Here is a 19848-nt window from a genome sequence, read left to right as displayed (position 1 = left end):
AGCCCTGAGGGAATCCGAGGCACCACTGCAGCCCATGGGAGCTGCCGTTTATCACTCCGGCGGAGATAATGCCCTATATGTGTTTTCTCCCCCGGTCTTTCCATTACACAGGTGTCCCAGTCGGGTAAGGGCGCGGCTGTCCGCCACAGTGTATGTGCAATTAATCATTTAAAGAATATTTTTTAGTGATGAGCGACCACTAAAGTGTTCGGGTGTTCGGTCAGAACACATCGCGATGTTCGGGTGCTCATGAGTATAATGTAAGTCAATGGGAGACAACCAGGCACCCCCTGCTCTGAAGAGGGGAGGGTGCCTGGTCCATTAGAAAAGGTCAGAAAGTGACAGAAACACCATCCAAATGGACCGGGAACAGCATGGGGACGATGTCTGGATGCATCTTGGACTCCAAAGTCGCTGCTGGGAACCAGTTTGTCCGAGTTGTACGCCACTTTTACAGACTGACAAAAACACGCCCCAAAAAAAAAAAAATCCATTTTACAGGAAAAATGACGCTCTAAAACATTATATGCCAGTGCCTTCAGGTGAGCTGACGCTCTAAAACATTGTCGGGCAACCAGTGCGCGCCGTGGAATTTTCTAGGTGCGCCGCGAAAACTTTTGTAAAATATTTAAAATTGCAAGTGTTTTTGAACTTTTGGTTGATTAAAAGGATAATGTTTAAAAAAAAATTATGTTGGAAAAACAGATAACGGAACACTTACGGAAATAAAGTCTAAGAAACGCGAGAGACTTCAAATGATCAACAATGAAGTGCGCGTCTGTCTTTCGAAAATTGATTCTCGCATCAATCTCATATGTGCTGAAAAACAATCTCAACGTTCACATTAATTAAATTTAAGATTTATCCTTTGATTCCTTTATTAATAAAATGTCTTTCAAACTTGTAAAATTAACTGTTTTTATTGGCGATTGTCCATAGATTGTGTCGTCATGACTTTATTTATGAGCAGTCCCTCAGGTGCGCCGCAAAAAAAAATTTTGGACTTAGTGCGCCGCAACTCGAAAAAGGTTGCCTTTCACTGCTCTAAAACATGATATGGGAGTGCCTGCAGGTGAGCTGACGCTCTAAAACATTATATGCGAGTGCACGCTGTTTAGCACCCGATGACGTATTCCGGCCAGCCAATCACTGTAATGCCAGAACCTGACATGGCTACTGGCATTACAGTGAGGGAAGTACTTACCTGCCCCTTGATTGGCTGTCTCCAACCCGCGAAACGCGCGGGGCGGAGACTCGAGCATGGCGCACGAGCACATGTGGTGCTCGTTCTCGTAGCGCCATGCTCCGAGCATAGCGATGCTCGAGCTGAACACATGTTCGGCCGAGCATACTCGCTCATCACTAATATTTTGAGTTTATCAGTGCAGATCAATATAACTGTACAATACACATATACAGGATATTTGCAAACATTCATATATGTTGAGTGTGAGGAAACAGAAAAATGATCAGTGGCACCAGTTTCTGAAAGTAGACAGGCATGCTGTGTATTGCAAGATGTTTAAACTGACACAGACAAATACATAGTTTTATGGTAAGTCAGTCACAGTAATATAGGCCTGCAGTGATTTTTCCTCAAACACCTCACATGTAGGTCAAATTTTTATAATCTCTCTCTGATTGTAGATGTGTACACTTTAATGGCAACTGTTGCAAGGGTTACCTGCAGATCCTGTGATAAGATTTTGGGGTTCATGGAGACTTCCTTTATAATTGAACACTTTGAATTTGCTGTGCCTGCCAGTGTTAGACAAATTAGAGTTGTTCAAAATGTACACCACTTGAAGATGATTTTCCTTAAGGTGGAATGACTAATTTCAAATAATTGGTGATCGTTTTAAATTCCTTGCCAAACTCCTAGGCATCCACTTTCTTTTTGAGGGGCTTAAGAGCTCTGTTTATCTTGGCATAATGTCACCATACACGTCAATGGCAAAGAGAAACCTAGACCCTCTAAATAACGCAGGATCCACCTGCATACTCCCTCAAGGAGGTTTTAATGATTGGCACCTCATCTGCAGTACCTCATTCTAATTTGTTGGATCTGAATGTAGGAATGTATTTAGTTTTTGTTAATTAAATTATGAGAATGAATACAGTACACCATGTCAATTTTATATGAAATTTGTTCAAGTATGTCATGTGTATCTATAGATAATGTTTGCATGAAATTGTAATGTTTGCTGGGACAAATATGCAGTAAAAGTCGAGTTTCCATGAGGTGTACTTACTATTCACGTAAATGTAATTGAAAACACAACACACACTGGATTAATGGAGTAAACTGAACCCCATTCCTAGCAGTTCCATATTAGGTGTGACAGCAGTTTATGGATGCATACGCTTCATATCTTTTATTTGACAGTGATGTCCACATTCCAAGTAAAGCAGTCCTGGAGATCAGGGGTGTGCTACTATCTTAGGCAACACCCCATATAAGGCACCCAGTAACACTTCTGAAATTCTGGAAAAGTGATGTCAAAGCACTGTTTTACTTGAAACTTTAGTCTCTTTTTGACTCTTCTTTCTCATGTCTTGCATTTTATTTTTACTGTATTATCAATCTACTTCCCCATCTTATCAGCTTATCTTTTCCTTATGTTGACTTTTCTAAGTTTGATTTGTTGTACTTTATCAGATATCGAATGATCTTGTGTTTATCTTGTTACTTTTATCTGTACTTTTGTTCATAATCATTTTCTTTGTGTAGGGGTCTGTATATGAAAAAAGACTGATTGACTCATTTTTCCACAGGGTGAATGATAATGGGATTAGTGAGCACGAGAAGAGACACTTGACATCACTAGAGGAGGAGCTCAGAAGATCTGGACAGCGTGTGACAATCTATGTATGAGGAGATGAGGTTTGGTGACCAAACTGACCTGCTAGTGATATTCTCTAGTTGTGTCAACTGTGTGTGCTTCCATCTGGAATGACACCTTGAGTTTAAATTTTGTAAAATGTATGGAATGGTGATTTTTTGAATCTAAAGTAAGAAAAAATTTTAATAAGTTAAGGAGACTTATTTGTTACTCTTGATACTATCCTACACAAAAGGCACTATTTTGTAATATGCACTATTATTTGACAGCATTGATATTGTTGCTTGTTTACCTTTATCTGTTTTTTGACTGTTTTAATTATCTAAAATGTTAATAAAATGTTTCATTTAACAAAGCAAAATGTCAGGATTTAAAAGAGAGTGCATTGTGGATATTCAACTAAATTAGTATATTTCAGCATTTATTTAATTAGACATCCATCTCATTTACGAGGGAGAATTCAGATATGTGTTAATTGTAAAATGCTGTAGAATGGATACCCAGTCAGAGGCAACCTTGTAATGCAAAAGAAAATATCAAAATGTCACAGGAAAGTCACACACCGCAAAAGTGAAAGATGTACTTGCATATATAAATTTCACTTTGACATTAATTTAAATGACCGGAGTCGTTGACAGAGATTTGCATACGCGTGCAAATTTGTGCCTTGGTTTCTTGTTCACATTGAATTTCCCCTTGGGATTAATAAAGTATCTATCTATCTATCTATCTATCTATCTATCTATCTATCTATCTATCTATCTATCTATCTATCTATCTATCTATCTATCTATCTATCTATCTATCTATCTATCTTGACTGCACACGACAGCAAATAGGACAACAGCTTTTCAGGACAATCATAAGCTTCGTGCATACTTGTATATGTTACCACTTTATGCTCACTATGAGTATGAGGGATGTTAAGAGCAAGAACCATCCAACTTACCATCTGCTTCTCGCTAGGTTTTTTTTTTTTTTTTGCCTTTTCTAGTTATCATTTTTTTGCTCTAATAGTAATAAATGTATTCCCTTTACCATTTGTGCAGTCATTGTCTATTTCTGGGTGTCTGGGTGGATGAGTTTAGATTATTACAACAGTTTTGACATGAATATGCCATTCATCTCAATAAAGCTTGTAACTCCTATTTATCTCCAAGATAATATAAAGAAGAGTTTTTAAGGTCCCTGTGGTACAACGAACTGTTGTACTACTTGGCACTGTATTCCATATGTCTATGGCTCTGTTGTAGGATAAAGTGGTTATTGTCCTTTCTGCTAGGCTTTAGTGTCACACCTGGGGCCTCATGCATAACACCGTGCGTAGAATTTGCGCTATAACATGACGTAAGCACAAAAGCTGAAATGTGCTTACGCACAGAAAAATCTAGATGCAGGAATCTGTGCGTACTCCAACTTCCGCGTTCTTCCACTCCATAAATCCCGGTCAGTGTGAAAAGTAACGCTCGTGCACGTGCCTTCTGTCCCGCCCTAACTCCTCCCAGAATTACGCCTCTATGGATATGCAAATCAATATAAATAGCACTTAAGCTCAGCCTTCTGTGAAAAGACAATGGGAAAAGCATGGGGAAAAATATAAGAATTTCAGCGAATACCAAGTGGAGGCAAAAGAAAAACATACTATTTATTTAATTAAACCGTGGAATAATCAACAAAAGGAAGTTGATCGAGTAACATAGCGTGTTCGAGAAACTCGAAAGCTCAAGTTCACAAAGTTGCACAGTGCCAAAATAAAAAAGAAGTCGCATATCAAAGTCGCCTTGAAAAGGCAAATTGTTGCCCACCGTCTGAGCTTATTAGGGTACAGACAAAAAAAATAGGCATACAGTGGGAAAAAAGCACGAACTTTAATCTCGAAATTTCCACTTTAATCACGTAGTTTATTTTGTCATTAAAGTAGAACATCATAAACTTCATCTTAAAATCGTTTAATTTACTAGTTTCTCAAATCCCATCCTAAATAAAGTAGAGCGTTAAATGCTTTGTTTTGTATTTGATCTTCTATGTGCTCTATGTGTGTGAATCACTACGTGCTTCCGTTCTTTCTCTTTCTCCGACACGACACAGAATCCATTACATTCGTGATATTACAGCTCTCTGAATAATTAAAATACTGAGATGTATATGTGATATCATTTTCATGATGATTGGAATGAAAGCATGTTATTAAGAACACGATGGCGCAGTGATTGTTCATGTCTCATACAAGATGCTGCTGCGCCATGCATGACCTTTGATGAAATAATTTATTGTAGCAGTACTGACGTTTCAAACGTCCTAACCTGCAATTCCTGTCTTTACTCTTCTTTCCCCAAATACCCAATCGCCACACAATCAGCTCTGTAATAGACGTTAAGCCATCTGTAAGCTTACAACAACGATTCTTCAGAACTTTTAAGGAACATTGAAATATCTTCATAGTACGTGTTTAATTATTCTATTCATCTATCCTTCCATTGTCGCGCCAGCCTCAGCAAATATACAGCGCGAGGCAGGAACAATACGTGAACTTGCTGTCGCTGTGGCATCGTGTCCTCACATGTTTAATTATTAACAATACAGATTATTTAAATGAAGTTAAAGTTTTATCTGTATAATATAATCAACATATTTTGCTGCATTTCATATTACAAATGATATCATATGTAAATACGCGCTTTATAAAGTTGCGCAGGTTGTGTAATATTATAACTGTAGTGCAAGTTTACAGTGGGGTAATTGTACTTACAAGTACAAACAGTTCTACAAGGAGCACTTGATTGAATGCGTTTATAGTTCTTTGGATGAAACTGTTTATGAACCACGAGGTCCGTACAGGAAAGGCTTTGAAACGTTTTGCCGTGGCTGAGGCAGCGTGTGCTTGATGCTGTATACCGATAATTCTCTTTCCGATCAGCTGCTGCTGTGATTCCCCACTCAGATACAGTGATATAAATACTCCGAGTGGTGCAGTGAGAGTAATATGAAAAAAGATGATCTGCTGTGGCAACCCCTAACGGGAGCAGCTGAAAGAAGAAAAAGAAGAAGAAGATGGTGCAGTGAGAGAAACAACGCTAAAGCAGTTATGGTATTTGGAATACTATGGCTGTTCCCTGGACCATTATATTGTTACAAGTTAATTACAGTCAGATGCATTACACTAATCAACAATATGCAGTTAGTTTCAGTGTATTTATAAAGCCTCGCCAGAAAAATAATAAAGAGTAACCACACAGGAACAGTAGCACTGCTTTGACGCTGGATGCCGCCAGTCTGAAAATCGAGTGAAGAACTTGCGTATGACAAGGTACGAGGTACCGTGGAAAAGTGCGTGGCTTTACGCCAAGTGTAGGTTTTATATATCGCGATTTGAACGTGGAAACGTTCTTGCGCAACATTTCTGTGCGTACACACCATTTATGCATGAGGCCCCAGGCTGTTAAGAAAACATATTTAACGGGGATGCAGCCCACTTGCATTCCAAACTAAGTAACTGAAGCCCAGCTTTTCTAGGATCTGCCTGGATTTCATCTGATAACAAAGGTGTAAATCACAGTTGCATTGATATCTCTCCAGAGGCATCTCTGTTGACCTCTTGAGCCAAAAGGCATGGAATGGTCTCAAGCAAGGACAAAGACCTATATATAATTCAAGGGATGACAGATAGGATGGACAGAAAAACTAGCCTATTAGAAGACACTGATTTTGTAACTAGAAGTGACTTTAATCCAATCAGGAGAGGGTTCAGCCCTCCTTTTAACTCCAGTTGCATCCCATCCTAGAGAATTCTGTGACTCTTCCCAGGGGCGCTCATTCTCCAAAATGACTTTCTAAAATCTTACCTCAAAGTAACAAGTTGTGTGCTGCCCCTGTCCATAAAGCACTGAAAAGGTGAAGTTCTCTTCTCTTTGTTGACCAGAAGCCGAGACCCAGTCTGTCAAGCCAGAGCTGTGTGCCAGCCTTTGTATTATATATTTGCTTATATAATCTGTCTGTGTCCACTCTCTTATGTCAATGAATATAATATAATATAATATGCATTTATCATACTTCAATAACCCTTGTGTTTATTAATAAGTTGTATTGTACTGTTCCTTTAAATGAGTGTGCCTCAGTTTCCTTGATATACTTTAAGTCTAAAGTCTGGATATCATCTCCTATAACAGAGAAAGTAAGGTAAATAAACTAGGATCCTTTCCAGATTATTTGATTAAGTACCAATATTGCTGAAGGCAAAACTGATTATCAATTAACCAACTTAATATTCACTAAATTCTTATATTTACATTGACCTTCTCTGTGTGGGCAAGTTCAGATTTCTTCTTCAAATCTCACACTGTGTTAAAAAAAAAAAAAAACTTTAGCATTTGTATGAAATTTACCCTCAAGTTTTCAGCTGCGTTGTGAGTTCTTTTTGGTGAATTAATTTTAAAGTAAAAGCTGAATCCACTGTACTGATTTGCTTCAGTCATGTCACATCTTAATCGCTATTTGCTTAAATTGATGAAGTTCAGCCTTTCATTATAGCTCATTCACAGGGGTGTGCAACGCATGCGCAACAAAAATTGTAGGCGCGTAACGTCATCTGTGTCCCTACGGCGCTGGTGCGTACCTGACGGTCAGAGAGGGCATCGACACCTCATGTTGCTAATATACGTTGTTTTCTTTTTGGTTTTGATTATCTTGTGTTGCCAATATGTCTAAAAAAACAACAGACATTAAGCAGCTACTTTGGCGTTTCACCACCTGCAAAGAAACAAGAAGCCCAGCCAGAGCAGAAAAAATGTTTTTTTTTTTTCCTGAAAAGTGGCTCCAAGATGTGCCGTGGCTTGAAGCTAATGATAAGCGCACTGAGATGTGGTGTAACTTGGCCCACTTGCATCCACATATCACAGACAAAACAAGTGCCTTTTACACAGGCTCAAAGAATTTGAGTCATCCGTTATTTGACAAACATGAAAAGAGCAAGGAGCACATGAATGTAGTACAAGCTATCTATACTACAACAACAACAACAACATTTATTTATATAGCACATTTTCATACAAACAGTAGCTCAAAGTGCTTTACATATTAAAGAATAGAAAAATGAAAGACATAATTATAAAACAAAATAAATCAACATTAACATCGAATAAGAGTAAGGTTCAATGGCCAGGGGGGACAGAAAAACAAAAAAACTCCAGACGGCTGGAGAAAAAATAAAATCTGTAGGGATTCCAGACCTAATATAGATAGATAGATAGATAGATACTAATAAAAGACAAAGCCCTCACTGACTGACTGACTGACTCACTCACTCACTGACTCATCACTAATTCTCCAACTTCCCGTATAGGTAGAAGGCTGAAATTTGTCAGGCTCATTCCTTACAGCTTCCTTACAAAAGTTAGGCAGGTTTCACTTCGAAATTCTACGTGTAATGGTCATAACTGGAACCTATTTATGTACATATATACGGCCATGGCCTGCAGCTTGGTCACCGTGTGAGGCGGAGTTGCGTCCCTCATCGTCACACCTCCCACATAATTGAGTGCCTGCCCATATAAGGCTGTCCGTCGGCAGCAATCCAATAGACACGCTGCCGCTAAATGTTTGCGGGTGAAGGACTGTGCTTATGCAAACGAAGATGAGATAGTCAGGGATAGACTAGTGTTTGGCACAAACTCAGCGAAAATGCGAGAGAAACAGTGCCGGGTCTTAGCTAACATTAAATAAAGCCGTTGACATCGCAATATAGCACAAGATAGCACAAGCACAGCTGAGAACCTTCGATGCATGTACTCCGAGCGGCTCACGTGAACTGACTGTGAATGCAGTAAGCAGAGAACAAGGAAAAGCTCCAAAGAGCGCTGAACAAAAAACGCATTACACAATTGAGAAGGCAGCAAACGAATATGAAGCAAATGATGTATACAAGGATAATCATAAGTGCAGCTACTGCGGAAACAAACCTTAAGTTTAAATTAAATTCATAGACACGCTGCCACTGGCGTTTGTCATGCCTACGATGAATACGATATTCGCGAGATACAAGTTTAATGAGAAGACGCATTGCCGGGTCTGAGCTAATATTAAATAAAGCTGTGGACATCGCAAGATCGCACGAGATTGCACAAGCACAGCTGAGAACCTTCGATGCATGTACTCCGAGTGGCTCACGTGAACTGACTTTGCAGGACTGGGAAAGGTAAACCCGTGCATGCAGTGTGTGATGTCTCAGATAAAGAGGAAGACGAGCTGCTTATTGATGCAGTAGGAAAGGAACAACCCTCTGACGCTGAACAAGCCTTTGTACACTTATCAATAGGAAAGCAAGGCGTAAAGCTTAAGTTTAAATTACGTTCATAGACACGCTGCCGCTAAATATTCACAGGCAAATCCACAACTTAATACCGGGAATGCCTGTTAAACATCTTAGATTCACGAGTACCGATTTGGGTAGTGAACACTTCGATGAATGAAACCTGTTATCTTTTCAACGGTTGACAGACACAGAATATAACTTGAGCACAACACATCCTCCAAATACGAACCGGATTGAAAGAAATAATGATAATCAAATCCTTGATGACAGCGACACTCATAACAGTGACAAAACAATTACATTGACAATCATGTTATTTGATTTTTAAAATGTTTTCTTTTTCATAACTTCTTTAATGCACTACTTCTCCGCTGCAAAGTGCGGGTATTTTGCTAGTTTCTAATAAACAAGCTAGTCAGGAAGAAATTTCCACTTGCCCTCTAGCTAGACGGCGAACAAAGGTAAATGAAGAACAACGGCAAACACTGTGTAATATTTTTCTCCTTGCCTTTCATAAAGCTAAACACGCTCGTCCCCTATCTTCCTATGCTAAAGATGTTCCTTTACTGGAGCGGCTAGGAGTAAATGTTGGAACTGCGCATCATTCACGTGAGGTGGCCACACGGATAATGCAGACCATCGCGCGCACTATCAGCGTTGAGATGAAAGCAAAGTTGGTGTCTGCTGAATTTTGGGCACTCATTTTTGATGGATCGGAAGACATCATTAAAACCAAGCAGGAGATCGTTTTCATTGTGTCTGTGTCCAACATTGGGCAGTTTACCACGGAGTTCCTTGGCCTAATCGAACTGAGTGCTGACCGATCTGCGCAGGCTGTAACAGACGGACTCGTTAAACTTTTCCAGGATGCAGGCTTGGGCAACTGAAAGAGAAAGTTGGTCGCCGTGTGCACAGACGGGGCTGCTGTTAACGTCGATATATACAATGGCATTGTTCCGAAACTACGGCAACTGGCTGCAGTAGGAGACTCCCTGCGCACCTCACACACACACTAGAAAACTGCGGAAAATCAGCTGATTGCAACGTTCCATACTGTGAGACCTGTAATCGCTCTGTGGTCAAGCTGCTGCAGTTTTATTTACAAAAAGGTGGAGCAAAATATACGGCTGTGCTTAAGAAGCTGCGTGAAGAGAACGGGATCTCCTTTGTGAAATTGGGTAAATTTCATAATATCAGATGGTCTGCATGGAGGCATGACACACTGGTAAAAATATCAAGATTATTGCCAGCCATTAAAATGCAACTGGCCACGAGTGATAACAGTGACTTGCAGCATATCTGCACAGAACAATTTCAATGTTTTCTGGGCAACGTGCATTGGCAAAATTTTGAAGACCACATCCATTGTGTTTCAGAAGGAAAAACTGAGCATTGGAGAATGTAAGGATGAACTCATGGTGGCCATAGGACAGTTTACACTTTTGCTTGATGCTGAAGGCCACTACAGAGCATATACTGTTTCTAATGCTGATGCTGACAGGGACAAGATAAACTTACTCATGGGGTTAATTGAGGGGTTTGGAGTCAGATATGACTCACTGAAGTCATGTGATCATGTGTAGTCAAAAATACATTTGCAGTGTATTTGTATTTGTCAGTGTATTTGATCCTTCAACTTGGCCTCTGGAAATACAAGATTTACATCATTTTGGCAACACAACAGTTTGAACCATTCTTCAGAATTATGAAGCCGTACTGAGTCTTGACAAAGACACAACTGTCACAGAATGGATGTACTTAAAGCAAACAGGGAAATGCTTGACAGCATCCTCTGTGTATGACTTGGTCCAGATAATAAATACAAGCAATCCAGATCTTTACTCCAATGTTGTCAGATTGCTTAAACTGTCTCTTACACTGCCTTTGAGCAGTGCAGCCTGTGAGAGGGTATTTTCAAATCTTAACATAATAAAAAACAAGCACAGATCTTGTCTGTCACATGCTCGCCTCATGGCCCTAATGCACATCCACCAGTAAAAGAAGACCACAGAGACATTTGACCCAAAACCAGTGGTTGACCTGTGGATGGAGACAGCTAAGCGGTGGCTTAACCAAGGAGGGGGAGATGCATCTGCAGCATCATCATCTACCATGCAGGAAGCTGAAAATCACTATTTTAGAGGAACAATGTATTAAAACTATAAAAACAGATCGCAGATTAAACAAAAAATATACACAGAGCGGCGCTAATAATAATAATCTAGTTCCTATTCCAAATAACAATAACGCACATAGTACTCATCTCTGCACCTCTGAAACATTAAATATGGCACTATTAAATGTCAGAGCTTTAACTAACAAAACGTTTTTATCAACGATCTTATTAGTGATAAAAAAATAGATCTTATTGCACTAAATGAAACATGGCTGAATTCAGATGCCGCGTCAGTTTTAATCGAATCTGCCTCCGGATTACAGTTTTACTCATTCAAACCGCCAGGGAAAAAGGCGGATTGGCTAACATTTACTCGAGCCGATTAAAATGTAAAGATGTCACTTTTGGTAAGTTCAAGTGCTTTGAGTATCTCGCCGTTGTTATTCATGGAGATTCTCAAGTTCTAGTACTATCCGTGTATAGACCTCCTAAATATAACGCGTCGTTTTTTGAGGAATTCTCTGACTTAATGTCAATTTTAATTACTAATTATGACACACTCCTAATAGTTGGCGACTTTAATTTTCATATAGATAATCAGTGTGATCTAAAAGTAAAAGAATTTATGAACCTCCTGGATTCTTTTGATTTGAGACAACTCATAAATCAGCCTACACATAAAGCAGGTCATACATTAGACTTAGTGATTACTAAAGGACTGAAAGTTGATATAAAACAGATCATTGATATTGGTCTATCAGACCATTTTCTTCTACTTTTAATATAGAAATAATGATAAAAACACTCATGAGAAGCATATTGTTAAAAACGCTTCTTTGATTCGCAGCAGCTTTAAAACTTACAAACATTTTAAGCAATCAGTCCGTTTATAGTGCCAGCTATAATAGCGAGGACAATGTAAATAGTAAGGTGGAAAGATTTAATTCTAAAGTGAGAGCTGCTGTTGACATAGTTGCACCTGAAAAGACAGTGAAAAAATCTTCTAGCATTGGTATACCATGGAAGACCCAAAGAGTGTCTGATTTAAAGAGAACATGCCGTAGAGCTGAGCGTCAATGGAGGAAGAGTAAACTTACTATCCACCACGAAATATTAAAAGTCAAAATAACAGAATACAATAACACTGTCCGTCTTGAGAGACGCTGCTATTTCTCTAATATTATAAATAACAATGCTAGTAATCCTAGAGTCTTATTTTCAACAATTGATCGCCTACTAAACCCAGGTAGCTCAAAGGAATGCCTCCTAAGTGCTTCCAGTGAAACCTGTGAGGCTGTCGCTGTATTCTTCAATCAAAAATTAATGATATTAGAAATAACATAGTATATCTCCCCAACACTAAGGATCCCCTAAACCCCAACATCCTGTTATAAACAAATTAAACTCTTTCACTAGGATAGATTTACCTGATTTACAAAAATAATATCTCAATTAAAACCCTCCACCTGCGTCCTTGACCCGATACCAACAAGGTTTTTCAAAGAAGTATCAGGCGTGCTAATTGATAATGTTCTTGACATAGTAAATTGTCACTAGATACTGGGGTCTTCCCAGACTGTCTTAAGACTGCTGTAGTTAAACCCCTACTTAAGAAACATAATCTTGACCCTCGCTCTTGAAAATTTTAGACCCATCTCTAACTTGCCCTTCTTAAGTAAAGTTCTAGAGAAGGCAGTCATTATGCAGTTAAATGACCACCTAAATAAACATGCTATTCTTGATAAATTTCAGTCAGGTTTTAGAACAAATCACAGCACAGAAACTGCACTCGTTAAAGTAGTAAATGACTTGCGGGTAAATGCAGACAGAGGCCATTTATCTGTTCTCATCCTCTTAGATCTGAGTGCTGCATTTGACACCATTGATCACAACATTCTTAGAAATCGCCTTAGTCAATGGGTGGGCCTCTCTGGCAGTGTCTTAAATTGGTTTGAATCCTACCTGACAGGGAGAAAATATTTTGTTAGTTGTGGGAATTACAACTCAAGACACATGATATCCAATATGGTGTTCCACAAGGCTCTATCCGTGGGTCCGCTGTTATTCTCAATCTACATGCTTCCGTTAGGTCAGATTATCTCAGGGCACAACGTGAGCTACCACAGCTATGCTGATGACACACAGCTGTACTTATCAATAGCACCTGATGACCCGATTCTATTGATTCACTAACACAATGTCTGACTAGTATCTCAGAATGGATGAATAGTAATTTTCTCAAGTTAAATAAAGAAAACTGAAATTTTAGTGATCAGCAATAATGGATACAATGAGGCTATTAGAAATAAACTGGATACATTAGGATTAAAAGTCAAGACGGAGGTAAAAAGCTTAGGGGTGATTGTTGACTGTAATCTGAATTTTAAATCACATATTAATCAGATCATTAGGACAGCATTTTTCACTTAAGAAACATAAGTAAAGTTAGACCTCTTTATCACTGAAAGATGCTGAGAAATTAGTTCACGCGTTTGTTTTCAGTCGACTAGATTACTGTAACGCACTCCTCTCAGGACTACCCAAAAAGATATAAATCGTTTGCAACTAGTGCAGAATGCAGCTGCTAGAATCCTAACTAGGAAAAGAAAATCAGAACACATCACACCAGTTTTGATGTCACTACACTGGTTACCTGTGTCATTCAGAATTGACTTTAAAATTCTGCTTATGGTTTATAAAGCCTTAAATAATCTCGCCCCATCTTATATATCGGAATGTCTGACACCTTATATTCCAAATCGTAACCTCAGATCCTCAAATGAGTGTCTCCTTAGAATTCCAAGAACAAAACTTAAAAGAAGTGGTGAGGCGGCCTTCTGCTGTTATGCACCTAAAATCTGGAATAGCCTGCCAATAGGAATTCGCCAGGCTGATACAGTAGAGCACTTTAAAACACTGCTGAAAACACATTACTTTAACATGGCCTTTTTATAACTTCATTTTAATCGTAATTTAACTTAATCCTGATACTCTGTATGTTCAATTCATCATAACAACTATTCATGGTGGCTCTAAAATCGGTACTGACCCCTACTCTCTTTTCTGTTTCTTTTTCCGGTTTCTTTGTGGTGGTGGCCTGCGCCACCTCCACCTACTCAAAGCTTCATGATGCTCCAACAATGATGGACGGATTAAAAGGAAGAAGTCTACGTGACCATCATCATCATCAAGCCCTTCTGTGAGAACCCTAAATCCAAAGAGGACTGTTTCATTTATGTTAGGTAGAATGCCCAGAGGGACTGGGCGGTATCATGGTCTGGAATCCCTACAGATTTTATTTTTCTCCAGCCGCCTGGAGTTTTTGTTTTTCTGTCCCCTGGCCATTGAACCTTACTCTTATTCGATGTTAATGTTGATTTATTTTTTATAATTATGTCTTTCATTTTTCTATTCTTTAATATGTAAAGCACTTTGAGCTACTGTTTGTATGAAAATGTGCTATATAAATAAATGTTGTTGTTGTTGTTGTTGAATAGGACTGTGAGGGAGACAGCGAGGAGGACAGTGAGGAAGGTTGCACTTATTAAAACTTTACTCTGTATAGAGTGATCAGATATTTCTGATTGTTACCTATTTATAAGCTGCTGCTATATTTTTATTTTATTCTTATTGTTGTTGTATCTGTATTTATTTTTTACCATACTCATTATTCAAAGTTATTGTCTGTTATACCTGCATTTTTATCACCCTTTAATTTAATTTTGTTTTTTATCAGTATGCTGCTGCTGGAGTATGTGAATTTCCCCTTGGGATTAATAAAGTATCTATCTATTCTATCTATCTATCTAATCATCACCTCCCTTCTCAACAGAGCTTCCACTGCTCTTTCCCATAACTTATTGCTGTGGCTAATCAATTTTATCCCCATTTGGTTACTACAGCTCTGCATCTGCACATTCCCCTTTTTCTTAAAAATCGGCGCCAGTACACTTCTTGTCCACTCCTCAGGCATTCTCTCACTATCCAATTTTGCATTAAACAATCTGGTTAAAAACTCAATCACCATCTCTCCTAAACACCTCCATGCTTCCACAGGTATGTCATCTGGACCAACGGCCTTTCCATTCCTCATCCTCTTCATAGATGTCCTTACTTTCTCCTTGCTAGTCCATTGCACTTCCTGATTCACTATCTCCACATCATCCAACCTTCTCTCTCTCTCTCTCTCTCATTCTCTTCATTCTCTTCATTCACCAGCCTCTCAAAGTACTCTTTCCATCTGCTTAACACACTTTCCTCGCTTGTGAGTTCGTTTTCATCTTTATCCTTTATCACCCTAACCTGCTGCACATCTTTCCCAGCTCAGTCCCTCTGTCTAGCCAGTCGATACAGGTCCTTTTCTCCCTCCTTAGTGTCCAGCCTCTCATACAACTCCTTATTTGCCTTTTCTTTAGCCTTCACCTCCTTTCTCTTCACCTTGTACTTTCTCTCCTTTTACTCTTGTCTACTGTCTTCATCTCTCTGACTGTCCCACTTCTTCTTCACCATTCTTTTCCTCTGTATACTCTCCTGTACTTCCCCATTCCACCACCAGGTTTCCTTTTCCTCCTTCCTCTGTCCAGATGACACACCAAGCTCCCTTCTTGCTGTCACCCTTTCTACTTCTGCTGTAATTGCTCAGCTGTCTGGTAACTCTTCAGTGCCACCCAGTGCCTGTTTTACCTCCTCCCTGAACTCCACCTTACAGTCTTCCTCTTTCAACTTCCACTATTTGATCCTTCGCTCTGCCCTCACTCTGCTCCTCTTCTTGTTCTCCAATGTCATCCTACAGACCACTGTCCTATGCTGCCTAACTCCCCTGTCACCACTTTGCAGTCTTCAGTCTTCTCCAGATTGACCCACCTGCATAGGATGTAATCTACCTGTGTGCATATTTCTCCACTCTTGTAAGTCACCCTATGTTCCTTCCTCTTCTTAAAATACATATTCACCACAGACATGTCTATTCTTTTTGCACCATACCTACCCATCACTTCCACCTCTCCTTTGTTCCCTTCCCCAACATGTCCATTGAAATCTGCTCCAATCACCATTCTCTCTCCCTTGGGTACACTGTCCACCACTTCATCCAATTCACTCCAGAAATCTTCTTTCTCCTCCATTGCACACCCAACTTGCGGTGCATATGCACTAACAAATTTCATCATCACACTTACAATTTCCAGCTTCACAATCATTACTCTGGCTAGCACTCTTTTCACCTCCAAAACACTCTTGACATACTGTTCCTTCAGAATAACTCCTACCCCATTTCTCCTCCCATCCACATCGTGATAGAACAATTTGAATCCACCTCCGATCCACTTGGCCTTACTCCCCTTCCATTTAGTCTCTTATAAACACAATATATCAACCTTTCTTCTCTCCATCATATCTGCTAACTCTCTCCCCTTACCAGTCATACTGCCAACATTCAATGTTCCTATCCTCAGTTCCACTCTCTCTACCTTCCTTCTTTCCTCCTGCCTCCAGACACTTCTCCCCCTCTTTGTCCAACAGTAACCCCATTCCTACCAGCACTCTGTTGGTTAACAGCTGTTGTTAACCCTGGCCTTGACCGATCTGTTATGGAAATCTGTATTGTTGTCCACATATTGATCTGGCAAAAGATTACACCGGATGCACTTTCTGATGTAACCCTCTCCATTTATATGGGCTTGGGACCGACACAAAGAAACACACTGGTTTGTGCATCCTCTGTGGCTGGGTTGCATTTTCTCTTGTCACTGATATGTCTTTTTTGTAATATTGAGAAACGGCACTCCAGGGGTCAGATTTGTAAAACTTGTATACACCTGAAAAGAGGCTTGAAATGTGTTCATGCAGCTTAGTGTGCAAGCATTGGGATTTGTAAAAGAAAACTTAACAGGAGCACATGTGTACAAGTTCTATATACTGTACATTTGTTCTATATCAAACAAAAATCTATTTTCTAGCAAGACTTTTTGCTTGTGACTGAATGTTGGAAATGGAATATGGAATTGATTTATCTTAATTATCTTTGCACACCGTGTTTTACATTTGTTTCTACACTGCAGCTGTCTGTTCATGGTGGTGGGCTTGTAGTAGTTTTCCAGTGGAAATTCAGCTGCCAGCCAGAGGGCACCATTTCTTTTAGGTCATTTAAGCTTTAAATTACAAAGGTTGGCTGACTTAAACACTTTTTTTGTATTTTAATCTATCAGTCTTTACATCATGCAGGTGTTTTTTAATATTTTTTTTTTTTTGAGTTTTTGTCCTTGGATATTAGGTCAGAGAGGATGGCACTCACTGGTGATTTTAATCTGCATATAGATATTATTGGGAGTTTCAGTTTTACTCACATTTACGCACATTTCAGGTCCTACTCATACACAATACAATACAATTTATTTTTGTGTAGCCCAAAATCACACAATAAGTGCCAGAATGGGATTTAACAGGCCCTGCCTCTTGACAGCCCCCCAGCCTTGACTCTCTAAGAAGACATGAAAAAACACAAAAAAAAAACCCTTCTAGGGAAAAAAATGGAAGAAACCTTGGGAAAGGCAGTTCAGAGAGAAAGCCCTTTCCAGATAGGTCGGGTGTGCAATGGGTGTCAAAAAGAAAAAGGGGGTCAGTACAATACAATACACAGAACAGAACAAATCCTCAATGCAGTATAAAAATAAAAAGTTTACAAGTAAGTTTTCGTATTAAAGGGCATACATTGAATACTTTTCTTATGGTGTTAATATTGGTGTAATGCTTCTTAAAGGTGTTGCTTTTAGTGGCCATAAGTGAGTTTTCTTTGATATGTTGTGTTCTTTTGATCCTGCTCCAATTCAGTGGCAAAAATCAAGATGTATCATTAAAGAATCTGTGATAGCTCAGTTTTGCACTATATTCATCACAGTTGTTGTGCTTGGTTGTAACAATGTTGAGATACAATTTTTTTTTTTTAATAATCAGTGTTAGAATATTTTAAATAAAATTCTCCATTTAAGATGAGTTACATCCAGGTTGTTAATCTGGCTTTGATAATAAACAATTCGTAATTTTAAGTGTAAATGTTGTAAGGCAGTATACGAGGTGTGGCAGAAAAGTAATGAGACTGATTTTTTATTTACCAAAGTTTTTATTTTTTTCAAACATCAATGTTATCCCCTTCAAAGTAGTTCCCTTGGGCAGCTACACACGGATGGAGACGTTGTTCCCACTGTTGGTAGCAGCGCTGGAAGTCTTCAACCGGTATGGTCTTCAGCATGTCCGTTACACTCTTTTTGGATGTTTTCTAAAGTCCCGAAATTACGTCCTTAATAAGGAATAAGGGGGCTGGGGAACCACAGGAATGCCTTTTGAGGTCAAAAATTCTGTTATGGAGAGGGCAGTGTGACATGGGGCGTTGTCCTGATGGAGCATCCATTTGTCTGCAATGTCTGGTCTCACGCGAATGACCCTTTTTCTGAGACTTTCAAGGACGTCTTTATAAAAAACTTGGTCACACTTGCCGATTCTCCAAGCTTAACACAAAATTTAATGGCACAACGCGTTGCTCCAAATTCCGCTGTTCCATTTTGCGTGGACGCACAACCAAAAACACAACTTCGCTAATAGCAGTCACAAAAATCACGTAGTTAACAGAAGGAGTTGAAACTCGCACTGAGCTATGGGAGGGTACTGATACACGTGCTCTATCAAGGACAACAGCGCAGCATTGCCAGATCGCTTGCAGTGTTGCCAGTCTCATTACTTTTCTGCCACACCTCGTACTTATGGAAGGTTTTTAAGTCAGAAGTTCATCACCTTTACTTTAAAGATTCAGTTTCAAAGTAAAATAACATGGTAAAGAATAGGAGGGCCTGTTATTTGTTTTTTAATCTTATCTTTAGCTTTGAAGCCACAGCAACTTCTAGGCTTGTTAATATTCTAAACAATCAGTCCGAATGGAGTGCTTGCCCTGATACAGCCAGCAATGTAACCAGGAAGGTGGAAAATTTGAACAGTAAGGTGAGAGCTGCAGATTATATATGGCCCCTCCAAAAATTAGTTAAGAAGTCTTTCACTACTAATATACCTTGAAAGACTCAGAGCATTTGAACTTAAGACAAAATGCTGCAAGGCTTATTGTAAAAAGAGGAAAGCCAAATTAACAGCCCATTACAAAATACTGAAGGTTCATAAAGTATAACTGAATAAAACAAACTAGCCCATTGTGAAAAAAATCCTATTTTTCTAAAATTAGAAATGATAATGCAGAAGTGTTTTTTTTTTTTATACGGATTGTTTTCTAAGCCCAGCTAAGAGAAATGTGAAACTTTTGCAGCATTTTAAAAACACAAAACAAACATTATTAGATGTAATATAATGCATCCCTCCAAAGTTGATCCTAATGTCAGTGGAATGAATGCCTTTTCTCTAATAGGTTTACCTGAACTACATCAAATCTTCCCCTTTAATAAAACCCCTGTGTGCGTCCAGGTGTCCGTGTGTGTGTGTGTCTTCTGGTGAAGTGCGCATGCGCGCCACACGTGTTCAGTCTCTCCCTGTGCATTCCCTGTGCAGAGAGAGAGAGACAGACACACACACACACACACAGGCGC

The 19848-nt window shown here is 39.2% G+C and overlaps 1 protein-coding gene across 1 annotated transcript in view; it reads left to right on the top strand.

The window, feature by feature from the left end:
- LOC120533164 (NACHT, LRR and PYD domains-containing protein 12-like) overlaps positions 1 to 3595 on the top strand; it is a 39857-nt gene extending 36262 nt beyond the window's left edge. The window contains exon 11 of the mRNA XM_039759867.1: positions 2776 to 3595. Coding sequence (XP_039615801.1) covers positions 2776 to 2875 — 100 coding nt within the window. The 3' untranslated portion in view covers positions 2876 to 3595. The remainder of the gene's footprint in view (positions 1 to 2775) is intronic.
- Positions 3596 to 19848: the final 16253 nt, after the last annotated feature.

This window comes from Polypterus senegalus, chromosome 8 (assembly GCF_016835505.1).
Source record: "Polypterus senegalus isolate Bchr_013 chromosome 8, ASM1683550v1, whole genome shotgun sequence".
NCBI classification, from domain to species: Eukaryota; Metazoa; Chordata; class Cladistia; order Polypteriformes; family Polypteridae; genus Polypterus; species Polypterus senegalus.
The sequence above is the reverse complement of the archived record's forward strand: the minus strand, read 5'-3'. Positions and strand labels throughout refer to the sequence as shown.